The 23934-nt window shown below is 48.1% G+C and overlaps 1 protein-coding gene across 2 annotated transcripts in view; it reads left to right on the top strand.

Annotated features, from left to right (window-relative positions):
• Positions 1-22724, top strand: part of LOC141273547 (intelectin-1-like) — a 33388-nt gene extending 10664 nt beyond the window's left edge. For both annotated transcript variants that reach the window (XM_073685541.1, XM_073685542.1), the window contains exons 5-8: positions 21688-21846; positions 21972-22092; positions 22182-22285; positions 22394-22724. In XM_073685541.1, coding sequence (XP_073541642.1) covers positions 21688-21846; positions 21972-22092; positions 22182-22285; positions 22394-22546 — 537 coding nt within the window. In that variant the 3' untranslated portion in view covers positions 22547-22724. The remainder of the gene's footprint in view (positions 1-21687; positions 21847-21971; positions 22093-22181; positions 22286-22393) is intronic.
• The last annotated feature ends 1210 nt before the right edge of the window (positions 22725-23934 follow it).

Here is a 23934-nt window from a genome sequence, read left to right as displayed (position 1 = left end):
GGTTTAGATCTGGTGACTGTGGAGGCCAGGTCATCTGGCGTAGCACCCCATCACTCTCCCTCTTGGTCAAATAGCCCTTACACAGCCTGGAGGTGTGTTTGGGGTCATTGTCCTGTTGAAAAATAAATGATGGTGCAACTAAACGCAAACCGGATGGAATAGCATGCCGCTGCAAGATGCTGTGGTAGCCATGCTGGTTCAGTATGCCTTCAATTTTGAATAAATCCCCAACAGTGTCACCAGCAAAGCACCCCCACACCATCACACCTCCTCATCCATGCTTCACGGTGGGAACCAGGCATGTAGAGTCCATCCGTTCACCTTTTCTGCGTCGCACAAAGACACGATGGTTGGAACCAAAGATCTCAAATTTGGACTCATCAGACAAAAGCACAGATTTCCACTGGTCTAATGTCCATTCCTTGTGTTCTTTAGCCCAAACAAGTCTCTTCTGCTTGTTGCCTGTCCTTAGCAGTGGTTTCCTAGCAGCTATTTTACCATGAAGGCCTGCTGCACAAAGTCTCCTCTTAACAGTTGCTGTAAAGATGTGTCTGCTGCTAGAACTCTGTGTGGCATTGACCTGGTCGCTAATCTGAGCTGCTGTTAACCTGCGATTTCTGAGGCTGGTGACTCAGATAAACTTATCCTCAGAAGCAGAGGTGACTCTTGGTCTTCCTTTCCTGGGGCGGTCCTCATGTGAGCCAGTTTCTTTGTTGCGCTTGATGGTTTTTGCAACTGCACTTGGGGACACTTTAAAAGTTTGCCCAATTTTTCGGACTGACTGACCTTCATTTCTTAAAGTAATGATGGCCACTCGTTTTTCTTTACTTAGAATTTGTATTATGGCAAGAAAAAAGCAGCTAACAGTCTATTCAGTAGGACTATCAGCTGTGCATCCACCTGACTTCTGCACAACACAACTGATGGTCCCAACCCCATTTATAAGGCAAGAAATCCCACTTATTAAACCTGACAGGGCGCACCTGTGAAGTGAAAACCATTTCCGGTGACTACCTCTTGAAGCTCATCAAGAGAATGCCAAGAGTGTGCAAAGCAGTCATCAAAGCAAAAGGTGGCTACTTTGAAGAACCTAGAATATAAGACATATTTTCAGTTGTTTCACACTTTTTTGTTTAGTATATAATTCCACATGTGTTAATTCATAGTTTTGATGCCTTCAGTGTGAATGTACAATTTTCAAAGTCATGAAAATACAGAAAAATCTTTAAATGAGAAGGTGTGTCCAAACTTTTGGTCTGTACTGTAGATATAATATTCATGTGTTCAAATGGATTTTAAATAGATATTCCCAAGAAAGAACTTATTTTACTCACATGCAGTGGCTTGTGAAAGTATTCACCCCTTGGTTTTTTACCTATTTTGTTACATGACAACCTGTGTTGAAATATTTTTGTAATCCGATTTGTGTGTGATGTATCAGCTTTATATGGTCTAAGTTGGTGAGGTGAAGTAAGAAAAATATAGGCATAAAGTAAATTTATGGGATCAAATAACTAAAAATTGACATGTGCATATGTATTCACCCCTTTTTCTATGAAGCCACTACAAATTTCTGGTGCAAGCAATTCCGTCACATGCTTAGTGAAAGGAAGTCCACCTGTGTGCAGTCTAAGTGTCACATGGTCTGTCAGTAAATACACACATTTTCTGAAAGGCCACAGAGGCTGCAGCACCATTAAGTAAGAGGCACTGTGACGCCCTGCTGTGCATGGAGCCACAGATCCTGGAGGGGTGCATTTCAGGTTTTCTCCACAAGAGGCCCTCAGAGCATACACACACCTCCACCTTCCACCTCAGACCACCAGAGGGAGCCTGATAGGGATATAAATAGGGATGGTGGAACTAGGCAGCCCAGACAGTGATTCAGCAGTTTTCTGCTCAGACACAGAAGGAGAGAGTCTGTGAGTGAGTTCTCCTCAGGAAGAGAGTGGAGACAGAACAGTCTGCAGCCCACAGCCAGTTCCTGCAGAGTGAGACACAGAGAAACAGGTCAGTCTGCTGTGGAGCTCAGTCAGACTCAAGCAGCTCAAGTTAAGTGAGCTAGGAGCGTTGCTGACGCTCAGAGAACAGCAGAAGAGGCAGCCACCTAACTGCCAGTGTGTATAGCCTAGTGAGGGCCCTAGTAGGCCGAAGGCTAGAGGAGTGAGTAGCATTGGGGGCAGAGGAGAGTTACCAGCTCACCCCAGAAACCATATCCCGGACACTGTGTCCGAGTCTGCAGGGATTCTTTATACCCAGCAGAAGACAACCAGAACCCCTGGCGAACTACAGGTTCCAGGAATACCAAACGCTGACTGTTATACCAGGGTCAGGAGTTACCGAGGCCCCATATACCAGGGAGTGTGTACTCCAACAGAAGGCCCTACCACAGGATCAGCCGGTGCAGAACAGAGACTAAGTTAGGCCTAGCTCCAGGCAGGCCAGAGACTAACACTAAGCGGCGAAGAAACAGGAGGCCCTACACCTGCTCACTGGGGAGAGCCCTGCAGTGCACCCCTCACCCTACAGTGCTCCGGACAGTACCTGCATTCCCACCAGTAAAAGGTACAGAAGCAAACCGTGTGTGTGTGTCCCCTGTTCTTCCTTGGACCTGGCTGGGTCACCGCCATATCGTGCACCTCGTCAAACATTGCTGCCCTGAGGCCTAGCTCCACCTGTGGGGAGCTACACCATCAAAGCTGCCGTAACACCGGCCTCAGTGGACTACCGCAGCGCTGGAGATCCTCACCAGACACCACAGGTGGCGTCACAAACTTTGACATTTCATTTTCCCCTTTTTTAAGAGAGACCCCAGTGTACGGGCCCGGGAGCCGACCACCGCGACATCCCCCCCCAAGACCAGGAATTAAAGCTCGGGCGCCAAGTAGTCCCCATCCCCTGGGCGCCACATCTCTCTAACTGGCGTCACGAACAGGATTGCGTGCCCATTGCCACCGGGTACTGTGCGCCTTAAGAAACTGTAAAACTCACAGTGGTGAAGCTTTTCCCGCCATTTTCTGGAGTTTCCCGCCACTGGCCGCCATCTTTCCGGTCGCCGCGCGGGAAGAAGAGGGGCGTAACCGCTGGAAGCGCGCGAAGTTGAGGACACGCCCCACGCACTGACGTCAGGTCCTGGCAGGAAGCCCCAGCGAATGCTCTGACGTGGAACGTAAGCGGCGCAAGGTTCTACCAGAAGACCGTCACCTGCGGAGCTGCGGCCTACAGAAGGAAGGTAGGCCACAACAACACAACGCCGCGGCCCAGGCTGACAGCCCCGATGATGCACCCGCGGCCGCCGCCGCGCAAGACGGAGCAGCCGCTCCATCACCAGGGCCTGTAGCCCCTATCGTACCATTGACTTTACCATACATGCCTGGAGCAAAGTGGCTCCCCCAGTACAGCGGCAAGCCAGACACCCTGTCTGGATTCAAGCGCAAAATATGCAGCATCCTGGACATGTATTCTATGACGAGCAAACAAAGAGCTGCAGTAGTAGTGGGACAATTGACTGGTGCTGCGGAGAGAGAAGGAGAGACTTGGTCGGCCGCAGACCAGGAATCAGTGTCCGAAATTTTCGAAAAATTACAGACTGCCTTTGAGGACCGCACTGAGGCAGACCTCCGGATGAGGTTCTACCAATGCTCTCAGAAACCGGAGGACAGCGTTCGGGACTATGCCTGCCGTTTACAAGGGGCCCTGCGAGCTCTAAAACAGGTTAGTCCAATTAGCATAACTAATGAGAGTAAAATGCTAAAAGAACAATTTGTCCGGGGGCTGAGGTCCCAAGCGGAGAGCAGGACTGTGCATTGGTGGTCCTTGGATCATCCAGATGCTACCTTTGACACCCTTAAGGACATGGCTATCAAAGGACTGCAACCCCTGGAGACAGCAGATACGTCTATCCAGCGTTCCCAGGGTGGGGCCACTCTAACGCCAGCAGCACCCACCTTTTCCCCGCTGGCTGCTGAAGCCAAAGTGCAGGCAGCGCCCCCTACTGAGCTGGACTGTCTGCGCTCAGAAGTGCGCCAGCTGACCAAAAACCTGGCCACTGTGATGAGTAGAGATGAGCGTTGTTCTACTCGAACTGTTCGCCAATCTCAAATTCGAGCTGTTTTGGGCGGTGTTCGAGCCGGTCGGCGAACACGAACAATTTGAGAAAAATTCGGCTGTTCGAGGTTATGTTCGATAACTGTTCATGCACCAAAATCATAACTGGATTTTTTCTCAGTAATGATGAAAATTAATGTTAATACGCAGTTTGAGTGTACAGCGGGGCGGGGGGAGGGGCAGGGGATGGATCTCTGCAGGAACAATGAAGATCTCCATTTTTTTTTCTCTTTCCCCCATTTGCAGTGGGGAGGTGCAATCTGTCAGCCTATCAGCAGCGCACACACGGAGCGAAGTGCTTTTTTTCACACAAGCAAGGGCATGTGTGATTGGCAGTGTATGTCACATGTCCTTGCCCTATAAGACCAAGCCATTTTCCCCGTCGCCACCATTTTCTCACTGCTGCAGCTGCGTGTTAGACGGCACCGCTGTTGCTGTGTGCGCTATACCTTGTTAATTTCAAGCCAATTTTCGCACAAATATACAGATAGCTTGGGAGTAGGGAATAGTTGTGATTGCAGTCCTTTTAAGGACTAGGTTACAGCATTTCCTACGACTTTTATCAAGCAGGTCTGTGCTCTTAAATAGATAGATTGTGGGAGTAAAGACTAATTGTAATTGGAGTCCTTTTCAGGACTAGGTTACATCAGTTCCTATCAGTTTTTGCCAGGCAGGTCTGTGCCAGTGCTGTGCAAGTTTTTTTCACAGCATTTGGCTGAATCTAGCAAAGCTAATCCTTTTTGGCCTATTGCAGAGTGTGTTAGTCAGTGGAGTAGCCTATCTGTGTTGCAAGATATACCACCTGTGTATAGAATACCAATTTTTTTACTGCACCTAGTGAAGTAAAATCTTTTGGGCATAGCATCATTCTATTAGTCCATCTATACTGACCTCCATCAGGTTGCAAATTAAAAATAATTTTTTTCTGCATCTAGCTCTGAAAAAATATTTGGGCTTCTAGCAGTGTGTGGGACTTGGTCTATTAGTCCATCTATACTGACCTCCATCAGGTTGCAAATTAAAAATAATTTTTTTCTTCATTTATCTCTGAAAAAATATTTGGGCTTCTAGCAGCGTGTGGGACTTGTTCTATTAGTCCATCTATACTGACCTCCATCAGGTTGCAAATTAAAAATAATTTTTTTCTGCATCTAGCTCTGAAAAAATATTTGGGCTTCTAGCAGTGTGTGGGACTTGGTCTATTAGTCCATCTATACTGACCTCCATCAGGTTGCAAATTAAAAATAATTTTTTTCTTCATTTAGCTCTGAAAAAATATTTGGGCTTCTAGCAGTGTGTGGGACTTGTTCTATTAGTCCTTCTATACTGACCTCCAGCAGGTTGCAAATTGAATATAATTTTTTTCTGCATCTAGCTCTGAAAAAATATTTGGGCTTCTAGCGGTGTGTGGGACTTGGTCTATTAGTCCATCTATACTGACCTCCATCAGGTTGCAAATTAAAAATAATTTTTTTCTGCATCTAGCTCTGAAAAAATATTTGGGCTTCTAGCAGTGTGTGGGACTTGGTCTATTAGTCCATCTATACTGACCTCCATCAGGTTGCAAATTGAATAAAAAAATTTTCTGCATCTAGCTCTGAAAAAATATTTGGGCTTCTAGCGGTGTGTGGGACTTGGTCTATTAGTCCATCTATACTGACCTCCATCAGGTTGCAAATTAAAAATAATTTTTTTCTGCATCTAACCCAGCCAATAGTTTTGGCCTAATACCACAGTTTGGCCACTCAGCTCTGCTCGGTTACCATCCATTGTTTTTTTGTGCAAACAACTCCAGAGTTGTGAATTAGTTAACCACCAAAATGAGTGGAAAAAGGCCTGCTGCTGGTGGAAAGGGGAATAGGCGTGTTGGGAAGGGGAAAAAAGGTTGTGTCCGTGGGGTAGGTGCAGAAGAAAGACCATCTTCCAGCCAAACTAAAATGTCTACTTCTTTTAGCGGACAATGTGATAAGATCCCTTTCTTACGGCCACGCCAATCGCTACAAATTCCAGATGAGGCACAAAAACAGCAGGTGCTTCAACGGATATCAAGTGCTCCTTTAAGTGGGATCTCCTCCACATCAACTTCAACATCACAAATACTCCAGTCCTCAAAGGTGTCACCCAAATCGCACTTGCTTCCTCACAGCTCCCAAATCTCCAGCTGCCCGTCTGAGTATGAGGTAGAACAGATGGTTGAGTCTGCAGAGCTGTTTACTCATACTATAGCCTGGGAATCAGAGGTCGACTCCAGCGCTTCTGTGAATCCAGACGAGGAAATGATCTGCACTGATGCCCAGAATCTTTATGAGTCGGATCCAGGACCAGACGCAGAAGGTTCTGACCATAATGTAGACCCTCATTCCCAAACTGTAACTCCTGTTGGTGGAGACAATGAGGAAGATGATGATAAGACTCAAATACCTGATTGGAGCGACAACTTTAGTTTTTTGTCAGGGCAGGAACAGGCTGGCTCTGAGGACGATGGGTGTGATAACGCACAGGGTGATGATGATGAGGTCGGAGATCCCACTTACTGTCAACCCACAGTCAGCCAAGAGATGAGGTCAGCAGAGGAGGTGGAGGAAGATGCTAGTGACGACGAGGTCAGGTTGAGCCTTCCTGGACAGAGACGTAGTACTGGAAGCACGTCAACAACTGCATCCTCAAACACAACTCTGCCTCTCACCACAAGTCGTGGTGGCTCTTCAGGTCGCATGGGTGCTAAGCCTTGCATAGCCTGGGCATTTTTTCAGATCGATAAAGATGACCCAACTCGTGTTATCTGTAACATTTGTCAGCAAAAGCTAAGTAGAGGCCAAAAAATACATAGTTTGAGTACTTCATGCATGAACCGGCACATGGACATGAAGCATAAGTTGCAGTGGGAAGCTCAGTGTGCTACAATGCGGCCTAGCCGGCCGGGCCAACCACCGTCTGCCATATCTTGTGCATCCGCGGCCTCTTCATCCTCTGTGACTGGGGGGACAGCAGTCACACCTGTTTTGGGGCGCAGACCTGCCACCTCTTTACCCGCAACAGCCAGCGTGATTGGCAGGTCATCATTTTCTTTGGAGGTGGTAACACCAGCTGGTCTTGAGCGCTGTCCGACATCGATAGCACCACCTTTGGATCAAGGCAACCTAACATGTCCGCCTGCATCTTCCTCACAGACCGGCAGTTTGCCGGGGACACCCTTATCAACCCCGTCTAAGCACAATAGCCAGCCCTCGGTCCCTCAGATGTGGACAAGTAAAAGACCATTTCCTCCTAGCCATGAGAAAGCTAAGAGGTTGAATTTCACCATCTGCAAGCTCTTGGCTACAGAAATGCTGCCTTTCCGCCTGGTGGACACAGAGGATTTTCGAGACCTTATGTCCGTCGCAGTGCCCCAGTACCAGATGCCCAGTCGGCACTACTTCTCAAAGAAAGGTGTGCCTGCGCTCCACCAGCATGTCGCACACAACATCACCGCTTCTTTGAGAAACTCTGTGTGTGACAGGGTGCATTTCACCACAGACACTTGGACGAGTAGGCATGGACAGGGGCGTTACATGTCGCTGACTGGGCACTGGGTAACTATGGTGACAGCAGGACAAGGGGCTGCTGTCCAAGTCTTGCCGTCCCCACGAGTTGTGCGTCAATCCTCTTTATGTCAAAGTTCCTCCACTGCTTCTGCCTCCTCAACCTCCTCTCGGTCTTCCACCTGCACCCAAAGCCTGTCTGGTCATGCCACAAGCTTTCTAACTGCGCAGAAGGGATCCTGCACACCTCCTTACTATGCTGGCAGTAGGGCTCAACGTCATCAGGCGGTTTTTACATTGAAATGTCTGGGAAATGTGAGTCACACAGCTGAGGAGTTGTGGTCAGCTCTGGAGAACCAATTTCATGAATGGTTGTCTCCACTGGACCTGAAACCAGGGAAGGCCGTGTGCGACAATGCTGCAAACCTGGGTGCGGCCCTTCGCCGGGGCAATGTCACACACGTGCCTTGTATGGCTCACGTGTTGAACCTGGTTGTCCAGCAATTTTTAGCCCACTATCCCAGACTAGATGGCCTTCTGCAGAGGGCACGGTCGCTGTGTGCTCACTTCCGCCGTTCGCATCCCGCAGCTCAGCGACTTACATCTCTACAGAAGTCGTTGGGCCTGCCACTTCACCGGCTAAAATGCGATGTGCCTACCCGGTGGAATTCAACTCTGCACATGTTGCAGCGACTGTGGCAGCACCGACAAGCCCTGGTGCAATACGTTCTGACGTATAGCCTGGGCCAACGAGATTCAGAGGTGGGGCAAATCACGCTGGAGGAGTGGTCTCAGATCAGGGACCTATGCACCCTTCTGCACAGTTTTGAAATGGCGACGAAGATGTTTAGTGCTGACGATGCCATTATCAGCATGACTATTCCGGTGATTTACATGCTGGAGCACATGTTAAACAGAATTCGGAGTCAGGTGGTGGCACAAGAGGAGGTGGAGGAAGTAGAGGAGGAGGAGTTGTATGCGGAAGGGCTAACATCTGCAAGGTCCAGACGGTCGGCAGCACCAAGGCGGCAGGCATGTGAGGGTGGGGGAGATGATTTTACCAGGGCGCATGGTAGCAGCCAAACTAGTGAGGAAGGTGCAGGAGCCCAGGAAGAAGTGGAGGACGAACTGATGGAAGACTCATCAGATGAGGGAGACCTTGATCACATTTCTGTTGTGCGAGGTTGGGGGGAGAGGACAGAGGAAGGAAGCATGATTGTTACCTCGCCACCAACACAACAGGGACTTGGTGCTCCTGGATGCGCAACACACATGAGTGCCTTCTTGCTGCACTACCTGCAAAATGACCCTCGAATTGTGAGAATTAGAAATAATCCTGACTACTGGGTTGCCACACTGTTAGATCCCCGGTACAAAAGTAAATTTGCAGAAATTATTCCTGCCATAGAAAGGGATGCACGCATGCAGGAGTATCAGCAGAGACTGTTGCAGAATCTTACATGTGCTTTTCCACAAAATACCAGTGGTGCACGTAGTGAATCTCACAGTTCCAACTTGCCAACCGTGGGACCGTCAAGTGTTCAGCACTCAAACCGTAACAGAACCACAGTATCTGCTGGTAACATCAATTTTGCGGAATCATTTCACCACTTTTTTAGCCCATCCTTTGCAAGGCCACAGGAGACAAGAAGTCTGACACATAGTCAACGCCTAGAGACGATGGTACAGGAGTATCTCCAAGTAAACATTGAAGCCACGACTGTGTCACTGGACCCTTGCTCTTTTTGGGCTTCCAATCTGGATAAATGGCCGGAGCTAGCCACTTACGCCTTGGAGATCTTGTCATGCCCCGCAGCCAGCGTTCTGTCTGAACGTGTGTTCAGCGCTGCTGGTGGTGTGCTGACAGATAAGCGCACGCGGCTCTCCACTGATAATGTAGACAGACTCACGTTCATAAAGATGAACAAATCATGGATCCGAAACGACTTTTCTACCCCTGTGTCATCCTGGGGAGAGTAAAAGCTTGATGATTGGTTAAAATCACCCTACCAACCGTTTTAAGCTTTCAAATTACTAATCATGTTTATCTGTATCTTGACTGGAAAATAATTTGGGCTTTGTAGCAGTGTGCAGCACTGATCCTATTAGGCCATCTATAATAAGCTTCACCAGATTTAAAATTAAAAATAATTTTTAGCTGCATCTAGCCCGGAAAATAATTTTGGGGCTCCGAGATGCGCAAGACACATAAGTGCCTTCTTGCTGCACTACCTGCAGCATGACCCTCATATTGTCAGAATTCGAAGTAATCATGACTACTGGGTTGCCACACTCTTAGATCCCCCAAACTTTTCGATCAACCTTTTCATTTTAATAAAGACCAAAAAAATGGTCATTTTTGAAATTATAAGCATTAGCAGGTTGTTAGAAACTGAAATCAAACAGTTTTCAACTCAAAACTTTATTCTAGGTGATGTTACATTTTCACATAGGACCCCTTGTTCGAAAGGAGCTTCTGAACTCTCTCGTCCATTGAATTTGTCAGGTTTTGGATGGTTTCTGCTTCAATTGTTTTGCATGAGGACAGAATACCCTCCCAGAGCTGTTGCTTAGATGTGAACTGCCTCCCGCCATCATAGACACTCCTTTTAATGATGCTCCAAAGGTTCTGAATGGGGTAGAGGTCAGGGGAGCATGGGGGTCACACCATAAGTTTGTCCCCTTTTATGCCCATATCAGCCAGAGATGCAGATGTTTTATGTGCAGCATGAGATGGTGCATTATCATGCAGAAAAATGATCTTGCTGTGAAATACACGGTTCTTCTTCTTGAACCATGGCAGGAAGTGCTGTTTCAGAAAATCCACATACATTATGGAGTTCATCTTTAGCGCCTTAAGGGATCCTAAAGGGGCCGACAATCTCTCTCCCCATGATTCCAGCCCAAAACATTACTCCACCTCCTCCTTGTTGGCGCTGTAGCCGTGTTTGCGTGGGGTGTCCATCAACCAGCCATCCTCCACTCCATTCATCTGGACCATCGAGCGCTGCACGGCACTCATCCGTGAACAAAACAGTTTTGAAATCAGTCTTCATGTAATGTTTGGCCCACTGGAGCCGTTTCTGCTTGTGTGAAGTGGATAGAGGAGGTCGACAGGATGGCGTATGCACAGCTGCAAACCTCTGAAGGACCCTGCATCTTGTTGTTCGGGGGACGTTGGAGGCACAAGCAGCTTCAAAAACTTGTCTGCTGCTATGACAAGGCTTTTTTGCCGCTGCTCTTTCAACCTGACGTAATTGCCTGTAGGAAAGAGTCCTCAATTTGCCCTTATCAGCACGCACACGTGTGTACTGTGAATCAGCTACATACTTCTTGATTGCCAAGACACTTCATCCTGATCATCGCACAATGTTGATTGTAGTCATGCCTTGACCTAAACACTCCACAATTTGTTGCTTCTCAGCAGCCGACACATCCTTTTTCTTTCCCATTTTGGCAGAAAATGTAGGCTGCTTAATAATGTGAGAGAGCCTTCTTAAGTAGTCTTGCCTTTCATTGGACACACCTGCCAAACTAATTAGCACAGGTGTCTGCAATTGCTTACAGTGATATAAAGAGCCCTGACACACATCACCATCAATGAGTTTAACTGACAAACAAACAAATTCTTCCCTTATCACTCCTAAACACTTTTTGCATAATAATTTGGAACGCGGTGTACATGTGCTTTTCCACAAAACACCAGTGGTTCACGTAGTGAATCTTACAGTTCTAACTTGCCAACCGTGGTCTGTATGGAATTGTTCAATAAAGGGCCCAAAATTAAGATAACATAGATGGGAGAGGTCTCTATGAATAGGAATTCCTAAGTATTTGATACCCTGTGAGGGCCAGGCAAAGGGAAAGTTGGACTGGATGGAATCCTATATGGATTTAGGGAGGGAGACATCGAGGGCCTCAGACTTCGCTGCATTGATTTTAAAATTTTACCATGTAACAAAGTGATCTATTTCAGCCATAACAGCAGGGATGGATATATGTGATTGAGTGATATATACTAGGACATCATCAGCAAATAGAGAGCACTTGTACTCGGTGCCTCCCACCTCAATCCACCTAATATTGGGGTTATGGCGAATTGATGAGAGCAGGTGCTCCGTCACTAGGATGTATAAGAGAGGGGACAGAGGACATCCCTGCCTTGTCCCATTGGTGATTGTGAAAGGTGATGAAAATGTTCTGACGCACCCCCTGGGCCTTGGGACACCCGGAGCCGGACCCTTTTTGGTGGATGCTGGTGGTTGTAGTCTTCGTGGCGGCGATCCGGTTCCATGGCTCAGGGCGGTCAAACCAGTGGCGGAACTATTTATGTGGTTTTGATGTTTAAATGTCCGACTACGCCACCCGTGGATTGCGGTCAGAGTGAACCGCCGCTACAGGGCAGACCTCTAAGGCTGGTGTTGTGGGTGCAGCAGAGCGTAGCATAACTCCCCACGGGAGGAGTATAGCCTCAGGGCAGTGTATGCGGAGGATGGGGGTGATGGTGCAGGGCAGCAGCAGTAACGACACGGAGTCAGTGATGCAGTTCAGGGCCTTTACTCACAGTTCTTATTATCCAGACCACGTCTGCAGGTAACGGCTGCCCATGTCGTACTGTGCTCACCAGGTGAGGGGCTCAGACAACTCCCAGATAACTTTGGAGCGCTTCACAGGACCCCCTTTGTGTGTCCTTTGTCTGGCCTTTCTTACCAACACTTCTGTCCGGCTGCCTCGGGCCTCCTCTTGGTAAACTTGGCGCCAGTTTCCCTGACCATATGTGGTGCCTTCCTAGCGGGTGGAGCAAGGGGCTGCGCCACATAAAATGTCAGAGCCTCCGGTTTCTAGGTGAGGTTCGTTTCCTGCCTCCACTAGTTCGGGGACCGGTCTCCCCCTTTGGCCTGACCCCTCCACGCAGGTGGATTCGGGCGTGCGGTGGTGACTCGCCCGTCCGCACCCCTGGGATCCCTTCATTCCTCGTTCCTGGAGCCTTCTCCGCTCCTCTTCCTTCCTTCTCCCTCTTGCAGGCCTGGGCCTCTGTTACTAGGCCCGCCTCCGGAGCAGAGCTCATGCAGAGCCCCTGCTCCCTGCCACTTCTGCTCAGACTTCTCTGCACTGAACTAAGATGGTGCCCACCTTTTATACTCCCTTCTCAATGCACCCAGGAACTGCTTCCTCCCTGCTCCTGCACTGCAGGGTTCCCCTTCCTCAGTGTTCCCTCCCCCCACTCCAGCCAGGGACAGGGACTGTCGTGCCCATCTCAGGGGCATATTGGTCGCCCTGCCCCACGGCAATGTGGTGTAATGCATGCAGGTGTCGTGTCCTGATCCACACTCCATCCTTATCTGAGAGTGAGATATCACACCTCTGGGTGAGGTGCAATACGTCTGTAGCAACCGAGCCCTCGGTGCTACAGTTCCATTTATCTTCAGCCTAGGTGACGTATTGTGATACAGGGCCGTGATTTTGGCTATAAAAGGGTCCCCTAGACCCCTACCCCAAGCTTTTTAAGAGAATCATATATGGCGTGCCAGGAGACTCTATGGAATGCTTTCTCAGCATCCAACGAGAGTATCTACTTACAAATTTTTAACTGCATCTAGCCCAGGAAATACTTTGTGCCTAGTAGCAGTGTCTGCTAGTCAGCGGATTATCCCGGCTGTTAAGCAAGCTACACCACCTGTAGTTTGGACACTTAATTTTTTCAAAGGAAATGCTTCGGGACCACGGGATACTCAGTGAAGAGCATCAGGAGGCACCCCAAGGCATAGGGGCTGGGACTGGCACTAGGATGCCTTGCGGTGGACAGCCGAGCTCGATCCTTATAAAAGCTTTTTAACTGCAGCAGCTTTAGTGGACGCTACTGGAGCTGGAATTACGCGGCTGCTGGCATGAGACTTGCCCTCCAATAGATCCTTGTAAATGGATTTAAAGTGTATTCATTCAAATTAGAGGGACAATTTAAATTAAAAAGGTTAGAGCTGCCTCCACCACAGGGGGGCTCTCTCGACCCACCAGCGGACAGGCACCAGTATTGGGAGAGGGGGGCTGGCCGTCAGGGTTCACCGCGGCTCTGGCACAAACCCGGCGACACGGAGGTGGCACGGGCAGGAGCGGACTGGCCGTCTCGGCTTCTCACTTTTTGGATTTTAGAAGGGCATGACATGCCTATATCTGTGTCTCCCCCTCCTTTTACTCCTCCACCTCTTTTCTTTTCGCATGACTATATGTACTTGTCACTTTTCCATGTGTTAGTTGTGTCTTCTGAGCAGTTTGTCAGCTTTTGGACACCTTTGAAGGTGTTTTCTATGTGTTTCTATGTGTTTTTGTTTGCCTGCCATTGGTTTTAACGGTGTTCGAAGGTGTTCGGCGAACTGTTCGACGAACAGTTCGGCGAACACACGGGTGTTCGACGAACCGAACCGAACTCGAACACTACGGGGGTGGCTCAACACTAGTGATGAGTGCCCTGCAACTACGGACGGAGCCCGAGACAGAGGGAAAGATCCTGCTAGCCGACTGCCCTGAGGATGTCCACTGGATGAACCGGAGGAGAAGGAGGACGTCGCCACCCCGGAGGAGGACATCGCCACCCCGGAGGAGGACAACGCCGCCCCCAGGGAGGACCAACAACCAGCGCCATCCTCACCAAGAGTTCGTCTGCCACCGCTGCCAGAAGGCAGGTCACACAGTGCACCAGTGTCCTTTAAACAAGCAAACCCTGGGTCCGAGGGCCAGCACCCAGGAATAGACTCAGCAGGCCCCTCAGACTGGCACCGCAGGTTCGTGGGAGGAAGACCTTTCCTATTCATCATACTGGACGGCATTGCGATACCTGCCCTGCTGGACACCGGATCCCAGGTAACAATCATACCTGATATCCTCTATAGCAAATACTGGACCATGGACAGTCTCCAACCCCCAAACCCAGACTTTTCAGTATATGCCTCTAACGGCCTCCCTCTTGACCTACTTGGGGTTAAGAATGTAGCAGTAAAAGTGGGGAGAGTGGAGTTAAAGGACCAGGGACTCATTGTAGTGAAGACTGTCAATGAGGAAAATGGATTGAATGTGGTACTAGGCACTAACATTGTTGGTAACTGTTTGGAGGAGGTTGTGTTTTTACTCCAACAGCTCGCTGACGTTTCCAGACCAGGGCAGAAGAGAGCGATCCAGAAGGAGATCCGAGCCCTGATGTACCAGCAGCAAGTGAAGCTGACCGGTGGTGAGATTGGTAATGTGCGGGTAACAGACCCCATACCCATTGTGATTCCCCCAATGAGTGAAATGCTTATCTGGTGTAGAGCAGCAATAGGTCTTAAAGGACAGAGCTACCAGGCGGTAGTACAACCCCTTAGCTCAGAGCACAGACCTACACTCTTAACTGCCAGGGGGGTACTAGATGTACGCAATGGGAGGGTGCCCGTCCGTCTTCTCAACTATGGGGAAAACGAGGTCAGATTACCACGTTATGCCACTGTTGCCAAACTTTACACTGTAAATAATAACTCTATTCACACGGCGGAGTCCTTAACCTCCCCAGACCAAGTAGAGGATAATGACCCTGCAAGCCAGGTGGAGGATTGGTGTCAGCAGATCCATGTTGGGACAGACACCACTCCTGCCCACCAGAAACAGGGAGTATACCGGGTGGTTCAGGAATACGCGCAGGTATTCAGCAAACACCCACTTGACTTTGGGAGGATTAAGGGGGTACAACATCACATCCCCACAGGCAACCATCCCCCCATCAAGGACCGGTACAGGCCTATACCTCCAGCACACTACCAGAAAGCCAAGGAGATGTTGCATGACATGAAGAAAGCAGGGGTAGTAAGGGATAGTTGTAGTCCCTGGGCAGCTCCCCTAGTTCTAGTCAGGATAAAGGATGGAAGCATGAGAATGTGTGTAGATTACCGACAAGTAAATCGCATTACACATAAAGATGCATACCCTTTACCCCGTATTGAGGAATCCCTGGCTGCCTTAAAGTCTGCAAATTACTTTTCCACCCTTGACCTCACTAGTGGGTACTGGCAAGTAGCTGTGGCTGAGGAGGATCGGGAGAAGACGGCCTTCACCACCCCGATGGGACTGTGCGGGTCAACAGTATGCCATTTGGACTCTGCAATGCCCCCGGAACGTTCCAGAGATTGATGGAGTGCTGCCTGGGACACCGCAACTTCGAGACTGTGTTACTATACCTGGATGACGTGATTGTGTACTCCAAAAGGTATGAGGACCACTTGAAGCACCTGGCGGAGGTATTTGAGTCACTGTCCCAGTATATGATGAAGTTGAAGCCCTCAAAGTGCCACCTGCTCAAGAAAAAGGTACAGTACCTTGGGCACATTGTTAGTCCAGAGGGAGTAGCATCAGACCCGGAGAAGATCACTGCCATCCAGAAATGGCTGGAGCCGAAGAACCTTAAGGAGGTGCGTCAGTTCCTGGGACTAGTAGGATACTACCGGAGGTTTGAAAAGATTACACGAAGAAAGCAGTGCCTCTGCAAGACCTCCTGGTAGGACAGTCCCCCAAGGGCAGAAATACCCCATTCCACTGGGGTAAAGAACAGGCTGAATCATTTCAAGAAATGAAGGAGTTCCTGACAGGTGATGAGATCCTAGCCTACCCTGATTACAGCCAACCGTTCCTGCTGTATACTGATGCCAGCAATGAAGGATTGGGAGCTGTCCTAAGTCAGAAGCAGAATGGCCAGGAGAAAGTCATCTTGTATGCAAGCAGGAAGCTCCGCCCGACCGAGAGGAACCCAGAGAACTATAGCAGCTTCAAGTTGGAGTTCCTGGCCTTGGTCTGGGCCATCACAGAAAGGTTCAAGCACTACCTAGCCTCCAGCAAGTTCACTGCCTACACTGACAATAACCCCTTAACTCATCTTGAAACAGCCAAGCTGGGAGCCATAGAACAACGATGGATGGCTCGGCTGTCAAACTACCAGTTCACAATAAAGTACCGGGCAGGCCGCAAGAACGCCAACGCCGACGCCTTGTCCAGGATGCCTCACCAGTCAGACACAGAAGAAGAAGTGGATGACCAGGAAGAGGTTGAACTACCTGCCTTCCACCGGAATGGGATGATCCACGAGCTACGAGCCTCCAGGAGGCAACGCGGTAAGACGTTAAACCCCCTGCCTCACCACAGCTGGAAGGAGACCCAGGATAGCGACCCGGTTGTCAGCCGTATCAAGGAGCTGATAACCCAAGAAGGTTCCTCCCTGGAGAAGGATGCGTCTCTCCAAGCAAAGCAGCTGTGGAATGAGAGAAGCCGGCTGTTTATCTACCGTGAGAAGCTGTGCCGGAGGTACGTCAATCCGAAAACCCATGAGATGGTGTGGCAGATAGTGGTCCCTAAGATGGACATCCAGATGGTGTTGGAGGCCTACCACGATCAAGCGGGGCACTTTGGCTGGAAAAAGCTAGAGACCCTGTTGAAGTGTCGATTCTACTGGGTGGGAATGCGCAGCTCCATTGAGAGGTGGTGCAGAGACTGTGGACCCTGTAGCCTCAGAAGAAAAGACTACAGCAGCCAGAAGGCACCCCTGCAACCCATCAAGACGACTCGTCCCCTGGAGATCGTGGCCCTGGACCATGTCAAGTTGTCACCCAGCCGGTCAGGATACTCCTATGCCCTGACCATGGTGGATCACTACTCCAGGTTCCTGGTGGTCGCCCCTGTCAAAGACCTGACAGCAGAGACAGCTGCGAAGACATTCCAAGCGTACTTCTGCAGACCCCATGGATACCCTGAGCAGGTACTGACTGACCAAGGCCCGGCCTTTGAGGCTGAATTGTTCAAAGAGTTCTGCCATCTGTATGGGTGTAAAAAGATCAGGACTACACCGTACCACCCCCAAACTAACGGTCTCTGTGAAAAGATGAATAACATCATCATCGACCTGCTGAAGACCATACCACTAGAAGAGAGAAACCAGTGGCCAGACCTACTACCTGACCTAGTGGATCTGTATAATCACATACCAGTAAGTTCCACCAATTGCACTCCGGCATATCTAATGCGGGCAAGACCTGGGAAGTTGCCCATGGACCTGGAGCTTGGTGTTGTAGAACCTGAAGCTGATGTGACCACTGAGGACTGGGACACGACCAGACAGGAGCAGTACAGAAGAGTACAAGCCTGTGTCAAAGACAGTCTCACTCGGGTGAGGGATAAACAAGAAGCACAATACAACAGAAGTGCACCAGCAGAACCCTTTACACCAGGAGAAGTGGTATTGAAAAGGAAGCGGAGGAACCACAAGCTTGATGACCAGTGGGAGAGAGAACCCTACACTGTGTTGAATTCAAGGTTTGACAACAGGAAGACGTGTCTGATCAGCAAAGATGGAGGAAGAACAACTGCAACAGTATCTAGGGACCACCTAAAGTTGTGTCAAGATCTGCTAAAACCCCAAGAAGAAGTGCCTCTCATTTTCCCGGAGGAACCCGATGAAGCAGTAATACATACAGATTTTTGAGACTTCCCGGCAGATTGGCCTCAAATCAGAGGAGCAGTCATAATTCCAGTACTCCAATTCTTCCAACAGCCAGAAGACCCTCCACAGCAAGTTGAACCTGTAAGTGCTGCAGAAGAGCCTAGTGCTGCAGAAGAGCCTAGTGCCGCAGAAGAGCCTGCTCAGGAAAAATCCCCGGAAGAAGGATCCCTGGCAGAAGCAGAGCAGGAAGGCCCAGCCAATGGTGAACTTGCCAGCCCAGTAGCGAGGTTAAGGCAGTTTTTCAATACCATCGCTAGTAGAACTAACAGGGTAGCTGAGAGAAACACTGACACTACACAGACCACCGCACTACGCAGATCTACACGTAGCACGAAAGGTCAACTCCCTGTCAGGTACACTAAGTAAAATAGTTAAACCTCGACAGATGCAGATAGTTACCCCTGGGGTATTGTATTGTATTTTATTGTATAATACTGCATATTATTGCATTATCCTGCATATGTATTGCTATGTATTTGTTGCCTTTACATGCCTTTAACTTATATTTTTCCCCTCTAATGGACAATCCAAGTGAAACGGACACTTTACTTAATTGCTTCCCATTACCCGCTTGGGTATCTAAGAACTCGGTGGCTGAGGACTATGTGCAGCCCAAAGACTTTAATTGTACATATTTGCACTCCCTGAGTGCCCCTTTGAGCAACCTCTCCGGAAGAGACTTAGACTTTCTGGTTGCTCGTTGCCTACTGTTTATTGAACTATATATGTATATTTATCCATGTTCTGGTTATGCAACGTTCAAGTGTCCTAACCTCCCATAAAGGGAAGCTTATTATTGTTGTTGTTACAAAATGTGCTTCAGCCCGGGAGTGCTGAGTTCAACTAGGAGGGAATGTGACGCCCTGCTGTGCATGGAGCCACAGATCCTGGAGGGGTGCATTTCAGGTTTTCTCTACAAGAGGCCCTCAGAGCATAGACACACCTCCACCTTCCACCTCAGACCACCAGAGGGAGCCTGATAGGGATATAAATAGGGATGGTGGAGCTAGGCAGCCCAGACAGTGATTCAGCAGTTTTCTGCTCAGACACAGAAGGAGAGAGTCTGTGAGTGAGTTCTCCTCAGGAAGAGAGTGGAGACAGAACAGTCTGGAGCCCACAGCCAGTTCCTGCAGAGTGAGACACAGAGAAACAGGTCAGTCTGCAGTGGAGCTCAGTCAGACACAAGCAGCTCAAGTTAAGTGAGCTAGGAGCGTTGCTGACGCTCAGAGAACAGCAGAAGAGGCAGCCACCTAACTGCCAGTGTGTATAGCCTAGTGAGGGCCCTAGTAGGCCGAAGGCTAGAGGAGTGAGTAGCATTGGGGGCAGAGGAGCCTTACCAGCTCACCCCAGAAACCATATCCCGGACACTGTGTCCAAATCTGCAGGGATTCTTTATACCCAGCAGAAGACAACCAGAACCCCTGGCGAACTACAGGTCCCAGGAATACCAAACGCTGACTGTTATACCAGGGTCAGGAGTTACCGAGGCCCCATATACTAGGGAGTGTGTACTCCAACAGAAGGCCCTACCACAGGATCAGCCGGTGCAGAACAGAGACTAAGTTAGGCCTAGCTCCAGGCAGGCCAGAGACTAACACTAAGTGGCGAAGAAACAGGAGGCCCTACACCTGCTCACTGGGGAGAGCCCTGCAGTGCTCCGGATGGTACCTGCATTCCCACCAGTAAAAGGTACAGAAGCAAACCGTGTGTGTGTGTCCCCTGTTCTTCCTTGGACCCGGCTGGGTCACCGCCATATCGTGCACCTCGTCAAACATCGCTGCCCTGAGGCCTAGCTCCACCTGTGGGGAGCTACACCATCAAAGCTGCCATAACACCGGCCTCAGTGGACTACCGCAGCGCTGGTGATCCTCACCAGACACCACAGGGGGCGTCACGAACTTTGACATTTCATTTTCCCCATTTTTAAGAGAGACCCCAGTGTACGGGCCCGGGAGCCCACCACTGCGACATCCCGCCCCAAGACCAGGCATTAAGGCCCGGGTGCCGAGTAGTCCCCATCCCCTGGGCGCCACAGCACCACTGACCAAACAACACCAGAAAGACCAAGGAGATCTCCAAACAAGTCAGGGCCAAAGTTGTTGAAAAGTACAAGTCAGGGTAGGGTTATAAAAAATATCCCAATCTCTGATGATTCCCCGTAGCACCCTCAAATCGATTATTCACCAAAACTCTCAGCCTGGACAAGGAGGGCACTAATCAGAGAAGCAGCACAGAGACCAAAGGTAACCCTGAAGGAGCTACAGAGTTTCCAAGCAGAGACTGGAGAATCTGTCCATACGACCACAATAAGCCATACTCTCCATAGAGGTGACCTTTATGGAAGAGTGAGCAGAAAAAAGCCTTAAAATTACACACAAAACTGTAAGGCTGTGTGCCCATGATGCATTTTTTAAGCGTTTCCGCAGCGGCAAAAATGCTGCAGAAACGCTTAAAAAACGCATGGTAGAAGGCCTGCCATGTCCCCCAATGATAATCCGCATGTGCTCTGCGCATACTGCGGAAATTTCCGCTGCAGATTATCATTGCGGAAAACAACGCAGCACTGCCAATTATTTTGCAGAAGCGCTGCGTTTTCGCCGCCATTGACTTGCATTAGAACGCGCCAATTCCACAAGACTGCATCTGTATTTGCGTAATTGGCGCGTTCTAATGTGTGGATGGTACCTGGGTGTGGAGGAGAGGAGAGTCTCATTCACACCCAGGTACCATTAAAAAAGCTGTAAAAAAAGAATAAAATAAAAAATAAATATATATTTACCTTCTGGCGACCCGCTCTGCGCTCCTCCTTGCTTCCCGGCACTTCGCGATGGAATGAAGGACCTGCGCTGACGTCAGAGTCATGTGACGGGTCACACGACGCTGACGTCGGCAGGTCCTTCAGTTACCGCTGCCGGCAAGGGAGAACGGAGTGAAGCAGGACACCGGGGGCCATCAGAGGGTAAGTATACATTTATTTTTTTATTTTTTGACATTCTCTCGGGTCACACTATATAAATCCATGCTGTTTGCATGGATTTATATAGTGTGACCAAGTTGTCAAGCACTTTGCAAGTGATGATAAAATTGCTTGGAAAGCGCTTGTCAACCCGCATGCGGAAATGCAAGTGAAGAACGCTTAATTTTCGCATGTCCCTGGCAGGAAAACGCATGTACAATCCGCATGTACAATCCGCATGCATTTTTTTTTGCCAGGGAGATGCAGAAACGCTCAGGAAAAAATCCTGAGCATTTCTGCATCGTGGGCACATAGCCTAAGGCTCATTTAGAGTTTGCCGAAAGACATGTGGGAGACTTCCCAAATGTATGGAGGAAGGTGCTATATCATAGCACCATCATATTCTGCAGCCCATTACTGTTCATATTGGGTCTCACAATTTAAATTCTCCGTAAGTATAAAATACAAACACTTTTCAGATATTGTCTTTAGTAGACTTCGATCCCAGGAGCCCAACACTGGAAGACTGCAGTGCTAACCACTGAGCCACCACGTCCAATTTATATTTATGTTAGCTCTCGATTTGTTTCTAGAATCCAGGATTTTATGATATAGTCACTCGTGACCTGGGATTATGGCATGTACCCAACAACGCACACTTATTTAAGTGGAGAGATACCGCTATTTTAAGGTACCGCACAAACAATGGTTTCTTTTCCCAGGAGGGTGGAAACCTCTTCCATCTCTACAAGGTGAGTAATAGGCCAGGTAACTATTTGTAATTACTTATATGAAGAGATGCCATTGAGGTAACATAACTTTTTTGTCAAAGGCTCTGTTAATGCCTCTATTAATGTTCATGTAATTTTCTCTTAAGAAATATCCAGTGATGTTCAATGCTGGAACCTGTCTCACAAATAATGGACCTGCCATTCCCGTTGTCTATGACTTTGGAAGTGCTGAACAGACAAAAGCTTATTATTCACCAAATGCACAAAGTAAGTTCATTTGTTTAGATTGTACAGCAAGGTTACAGTGATCTTCATAGTAATTGGTACAAGAATAATGATGTTTTTTCTGTCTGCAGTTGAGTTAGTTCCTGGCTATGTCCAGTTCCGGGCTATTAATCATGAAAGAGCAGCCCTGGCTCTATGTGCTGGAGTGAAGGTGACAGGGTGCAATGCAGAGCATGTAAGGACCTATATATTCATCTAAATATCTATAATGTATTTAATAAGAATCTTTAATAATGTGGGCAAACTTCTAAAATGTCTGCATTTGTACTTGTTATATTTCTAGCACTGCATTGGTGGAGGAGGTTATATCCCAGGAGAAGATCCCAGACAGTGTGGAGACTTTGCTGCCTTTGACTGGAATGGTTATGGAACACATGTTGAAGGAAGTAACAGCAAGGAAATAACTGAGTCAGCCGTTCTCCTCTTCTACCGCTAATATAATATACATTATAGCAATAAAGAAATCAATAAAACTTAAATATCTTTAGCATCAGAAATGTTTAAATTGTCTGTCATATGAAACGAGGATTTTGGACTAAAAAAAGTATGCTTTGCTTTACATTTTTAGTTGTTTAGGAAACACATTAAAAATTAAACTGCTGAATCCAATTCTAGCTTTGGCTCTAAAACTGCATGAATCTATTCATAGTAATGTGGCAGACAGTACTTGGTATTGTACTGTAGCTCAGACCGTGTAACTTAACAAGTCTAAGTGTGACTATGAGTTAGTCACTTGATGGTGGAACTATCTTTGATTATATATTGATATCCAATCCTATAGGACTTTAAAAACATATAATAAGAAAAGCTTATAACACATTATAAACATTATTTACATTACATTCACCTCTGTAGGACCTGATGCAGAAGACACCAATTATATCACTGGCGAATTGACATATGTTTTCCCTTCAATAATCTAGTGATTAGGAATAGAGATCGGAAAACGCTCACCAATCTCAAATTTGGCACGAACATTGCACATTCGAATTTATATTCATACCCCAGAGCGTTTTTACTCAAAATCGGCAAATTTTGGCCAAAGTGAGGTAAATTATCACGTTTCCACTTGTGTTTTTTTAGGACTTTGGATAGGATATTTGAGCACACATTTGAGCTTTTAATTCGGCCGGATGCACTTATCCATCAGGACACGACCAGCAGCGCTGAAGACACGTTCTGACAAAACCTCCAAGTCATGACAGGCGAGCTCAGGCCACTCTTCCATTTTTCTAGACCAAAATTAGAAAGGGTCAAAACCCCACGTGATGGCATTAATATTGAGCTTGAGATACTCCTGCATAATTTTCTCCAGTCGTTCACTATGTGTCAGACTTGTACTCTGTTCTGCTGATGCACGGACTGGTCTAAAAAATGAGTGAAACGACTCAAAGAAATTGTTTATTTATTTATATTTATTTTACTAATATATCGCTATTAATTCCACAGTGCTTTACAGACATTTACAGACATTATTGGCACTGTCCCCATTGGGGCTCACAATCTAAATTTTGTATCAGTATGTCTTTGTAGTGTGGGAAGAAACTGGACCACCCGGAGAAATGATAGACTGAAAGCTTGCGAACAGGGCCCTCACTCCTTTTAATATCTGTGATATGCTTATTTTGTAATGTCTTTTTGTCTGTTCAAGCCCCCACCCTCCTAAAATTGTAAAGTGCTGCGGAATATGTTGGCACTATAAAAATAAAAATTATTATTATTATAAACTCACGCCAACATGAGGAGATCATACAAATTTCTTGCAGATGTTGTCCTTAGTGGGGTTGAAACCCAGGACCCCAGCGCAGCAAGGCTGCTAATGTT

The sequence above is a fragment of the Phyllobates terribilis genome, unplaced genomic scaffold, assembly GCF_046119375.1.
Source record: "Phyllobates terribilis strain yellow unplaced genomic scaffold, ASM4611937v1 Scaffold_5__5_contigs__length_657084704, whole genome shotgun sequence".
NCBI classification, from domain to species: Eukaryota; Metazoa; Chordata; class Amphibia; order Anura; family Dendrobatidae; genus Phyllobates; species Phyllobates terribilis.
This window is presented reverse-complemented; position numbering and strand designations above follow the sequence as displayed.